Source organism: Prosopis cineraria, unplaced genomic scaffold (assembly GCF_029017545.1).
Source record: "Prosopis cineraria cultivar Desert tree isolate PC_DT_omini unplaced genomic scaffold, ASM2901754v1 PC15, whole genome shotgun sequence".
In the NCBI taxonomy this organism is placed as follows: Eukaryota; Viridiplantae; Streptophyta; class Magnoliopsida; order Fabales; family Fabaceae; genus Prosopis; species Prosopis cineraria.
This window is the reverse complement of record NW_026555346.1, coordinates 4,769,131-4,773,251: the sequence shown is the minus strand read 5'-3', so window position 1 is coordinate 4,773,251 and position 4,121 is coordinate 4,769,131. Positions and strand designations below refer to the sequence as shown.

The window sequence follows — 4,121 nt, the reverse complement described above, 5'->3', positions numbered from 1 at the left end:
GTTTCTCCAATTAATTTAGTGATGACATCCTTCTTCCCAATTTCTCAAAAAAAAAAAAAAAAACTCCTAATGCTCCTTACGGAAATTGGAATGTAGACGCCTCCTCTCTCACTCCCCCCAACCTCTCTAAATAAAAAGGCTCATTGCATTTTTGTTTTCGTTTTTTTTTTTCAATTTACAATTATAAAGCCACTTAAAACCTTGTATGGTTCAAGAGAAGGAAGGAAAATGGAGGTGAGTGAAGAGAAGGGAAGGAAGAGGGAGGAGGAGGGGAGGAGAGAAGAGGAAAAGAGGGGGGAGGCATCTCCCAAATTGAAGGGGGAGGTTTTGGAAAAAAAATTTAAAAAAATTTTTCAAACAAAAAGAAAGGAGCCCCTCTCATTTTCTTATCCCATCCAACTCCTCTTTTCTTGTTTGGTGAGACGCAGGGAGGTCCCAACCAAACAAGGTCTAAAGGCCCTACATTCAGTGAAGAGAAATTTTAGGTCATGTTTGGTATGATGGAAGAATTTTTAATGGAATCAAAATCAGAATCAGAATCGGAATCGGAATTAAAATTGAAATTGAAATAAAATTGGATTTAAAAGTGTGTTTGGTATGATGATAAAATCTTGATATAATTTTAATAAAATATAAGTACTTAAAATGAGAAAAGACTAAAGTGTCGTTTTTAAAATTAAAAAAAATTATATTGGAGGAGGGAGAAGGGGCAAACTGGAGAAGAAAAATCACGGAATCGGATTTCATGATGCATGTGATGGAATTGGATTTTATTAAATTTCCTTAAATTTAAATTTTAAAAAATTATAATTATTACATGCTAAATGTATATGTTAACATTTCGTGTTCAATTTTATTTTTTTATTTTTTATGATTCTAAGCTACCAGATGCGCCTTAATGTTGTGGTGAAGCAGAACAAGCCAAGAGGTGGGACCCGCATATCGAGAGAGCTCCGCGTCAGTTTAGGGAAATCCCCTGCCCCACGTCCCATAAAAGATCCGGTGTGCCGTCACGCCGTTTTTTCACTCTACACAAACCCTCCGAAGTCCTGCCATGGCCTTCACCTCCCTTTCTATCAACCCCTAATTCCCCGACACACTTTCTCCAACCCCTCCATGGAGAACTATTCCTATTCTTCCTACCCCGATTCACGCGATTCTTCCCCCAGGTCTCGCGAAATCGACAGCGAGAACCCCTCTTGGGATGAGCTTAACAATAATTCCGCCACCAATTACAAAGTCAAGTTTATGTGCAGTTATGGCGGAAAAATCCAACCCAGGCCTCACGATAATCAGCTTGCTTACATCGGCGGGGATACCAAGATCTTAGCCGTTGATCGCAACATCAAGTTCTCCGCTCTCGTGGCGAAGCTCTCTTCCCTCTGCGACGCCGACGTTTTTTTCAAGTACCAACTTCCCGGGGAGGATCTCGATGCTTTGATTTCCGTCACCAACGATGAGGATCTAGAGCACATGATGGTTGAGTATGACCGCTTGTACCGTGCCTCCGCGAAGCCCGCTAGGCTGAGGTTGTTCCTTTTTCCGCTGGCTCCATCGGCTCCGGCCAGTTTCGGGTCGTCCGAATTGAAATCGGAGCGGCAGTGGTTCGTGGATGCTCTCAATTCTGTGCAGATTCAGCAGGTGGACGGTTCCTCACCGCCAGCTCCGGTCTCGGCTACAAACCCGGATTTTCTGTTTGGGTTGGATAAGGCTTACCCGGGGGTTCCAGCAACGAAATTGCCTGATTCTGTTCCTGTTCCAACTGCTCCGGATGCAGGGGTGAAGGATTTGTCAGCGGGATCAGAATGTGTGTCGGAGGATCGGCACGCGGTTGGAGAACCATTGCTCTCGCCTGCCGAGATCCAAAGACAGATCCAGGATTTGCAGAGACTACACATTGTGAACAATGACCAACTCCTACAGCGGAAAAGTGATGAAGGTAATGGTAGAGTTTATACTGTGGACTATTTCCCTCAGAAAAATCCCGAGAAAGTGGCGCCGCCTCCGGCGCCATTGCATGCTCATACAGGTCCAGTTCCGGTTCCTGTGTCAGCGTCGGCAGCGTTTTTGCCTGAAAGACATATGACAAGTGCTGCTTATCCACTGGGGGTTTCTGCAACAGGAACTGATCAGCAACAGCCGGTGTATCTCATCCCAACACCGGCTGCAATGTACCATGCAACTACTTTACGACCTGTGACTGGACCAGTAGGTCAGCCTTACTATGGTGGAGTCCCAAGAATGGTCCCAGCCGAGATGTACAATGCAGCACCTCCGTCGTCTCTTTCACATACTCAACCCAAAGTCGGGGCTTACAATGACACTTCTGGAATTGTACAGCAGCCGAAGGTTGGGGTGTCTGAACCTGGATATGCCCAGGTGGCCTACGATAATGCTGGCAGGCAGGTCTACTATGCAGCCGCGGCATCAGCACCGCCATCAGGTGGGGTGGTGCCACCATACCAGGTGGCAACAGCTGGAATTGATGGTAGACAACAAGGTGGTGGGGCTTTGAATCAAGAGGGTAAGATTACTGCCAAAGTTTCTTCTGCTGTGTGAATGAGATAGTGAATAGGAGTTACTTTGATTTTCATTATTACACTGGGCTTAAATAAGGATTAAACTTCAATAGGTTGTGATGAATGTTCTTTTTTAATGGTTACTTTTTCTCTGGCATTAATATGAACATTGTTTGCTGTGCATAGTTGAAGGGATCAAGGCATTGTTTAAGAGTGTAAATTTTGATTACTTTTTTATTAGCTCATTGCTTTTCATTAGCAGGTGTCTCCATTGCCAATTTACCATTGGGGAGAATCACATCCACCCCCCTTCAAAAAAATTAATCACAGCTAAGGACTAACAACAAATTTCATTTTTATTTTACCAGTAATTCATTTCACACTAGTCCTTATCTGTAATTAATTTTCTTGGGAGCTGAATTTAATACTCCCCTACCATTATTCGTACAGTAAAATCAGGATCTGGTGCCTTTTTTTATATTTACTAACCACTTACGTTGCTCGATTGTTTTAGCTATAAAACCAACGAAGGCAGGAATATAACCCTAATTTGGAGTTCTGGACAGGGCCAGTGTTTATAACACAAATGGTGAAAAGATCATTAGTTTGCCTTCTATAGTGATGCAACTGTCTAGTTACTAAGGGTAATGGTGCATTCCGCATTCTGCATTCCGCTAACAGTCGTGTTCTGAAAAGATCATCGGTTTCTCATTAATTATGCAGATTTTTTAGGGATCTGAACAGATTCAGGGGAGACAACGTTTGTGTTGGCTTAGGTTAGATTTGTTAATTATTGATATCAATATTCAGTATTCAATTCAATTCAATGTTTACTCAATTTAAAACGTATAGAGTACATGGAAAGCACAAAAGCTGGATCATGCCCAGCTATGTGTGATCTATGCAGAAGCACGGTGCTTGCTCGAGTTTATTAATATCTAAGGAATAAGCTGTTGTTTATAATTCATAAGTAATACGAAATTGTTGCACAATGACGGAAATTCGAGAGTAGGAAATTATTTGGAACTTGGAAATGACAATGAACATTTTTTGCGGATACAAAAGACAGAAGGCGGGAGGATGGTCTGGAAACTTTGTATAAATTTCTCTGTAATTGCTCTGCGTTCAAGTGTAAAATAAAACCATGCTCAGCCCTCTTTGAATACAGAGTTTGGTTTCCCTATACCCTGACGAGTCTAATCCAAATGAACCCGGCGCAGTTTCCAAAACTAGTAGCATCCTCGGAAGTTCTCACCTCCATGCATGAATGATCCAGCTCAAATGCCTGCCCCTTTCATCTTCATTTGCTTTGCTGTTGGTGTTTCCTGATCTTGAACGCCGTCGATTTGTTTTTGTTCTTCAAGACGTTATTGGACTCTGGCGTTTGCAGAGCATGGGAAGGTGACAGTTCGAAAACAATGTTTTTAAAAACAATAATAATATTGATGCTTTCACATCTCATAATTTTAAAATATTGTTTAAGAATTTCGATCTTTAGTGATAATGAAAACTAATCTCTTTCAAAATGTCTCTTGTTGGCAATAAAAACTATAATCTCCTTCAAAGTATACATGGTAGAAAGAAGCCATACCTAGCTAGGTT

General features: G+C 41.9%; 1 protein-coding gene across 3 annotated transcripts; it reads left to right on the top strand.

The window, feature by feature from the left end:
* The first annotated feature begins 1,002 nt into the window (after window positions 1-1,002).
* On the top strand, window positions 1,003-3,428 carry LOC129294124 (uncharacterized). Of its 3 annotated transcripts, none has more exons than XM_054932263.1 (2): window positions 1,003-2,524; window positions 3,243-3,428. In XM_054932263.1, exons 1-2 carry the CDS (start codon window positions 1,117-1,119, stop codon window positions 3,257-3,259), a joined length of 1,425 nt encoding a protein of 474 aa, XP_054788238.1. In that variant the 5' UTR covers window positions 1,003-1,116; the 3' UTR covers window positions 3,260-3,428. The 3 variants fall into 3 exon arrangements, with proteins under 3 accessions (XP_054788238.1, XP_054788237.1, XP_054788236.1); XM_054932262.1 differs by lacking the exon at window positions 3,243-3,428 and adding an exon at window positions 3,034-3,236; XM_054932261.1 differs by lacking the exon at window positions 3,243-3,428 and adding an exon at window positions 2,782-3,024.
* The last annotated feature ends 693 nt before the right edge of the window (window positions 3,429-4,121 follow it).

Excerpts from the sequence above, each read along its gene's own strand:
- LOC129294124 (XM_054932261.1), top strand. The coding sequence starts at position 1,117 with ATGGAGAACTATTCCTATTCTTCCTACCCCGATTCACGCGATTCTTCC. Across the intron at positions 2,525-2,781 it reads TGGGGCTTTGAATCAAGAGG|GTGTCTCCATTGCCAATTTA; the intron begins GTAAGATTACTG and ends TTTCATTAGCAG.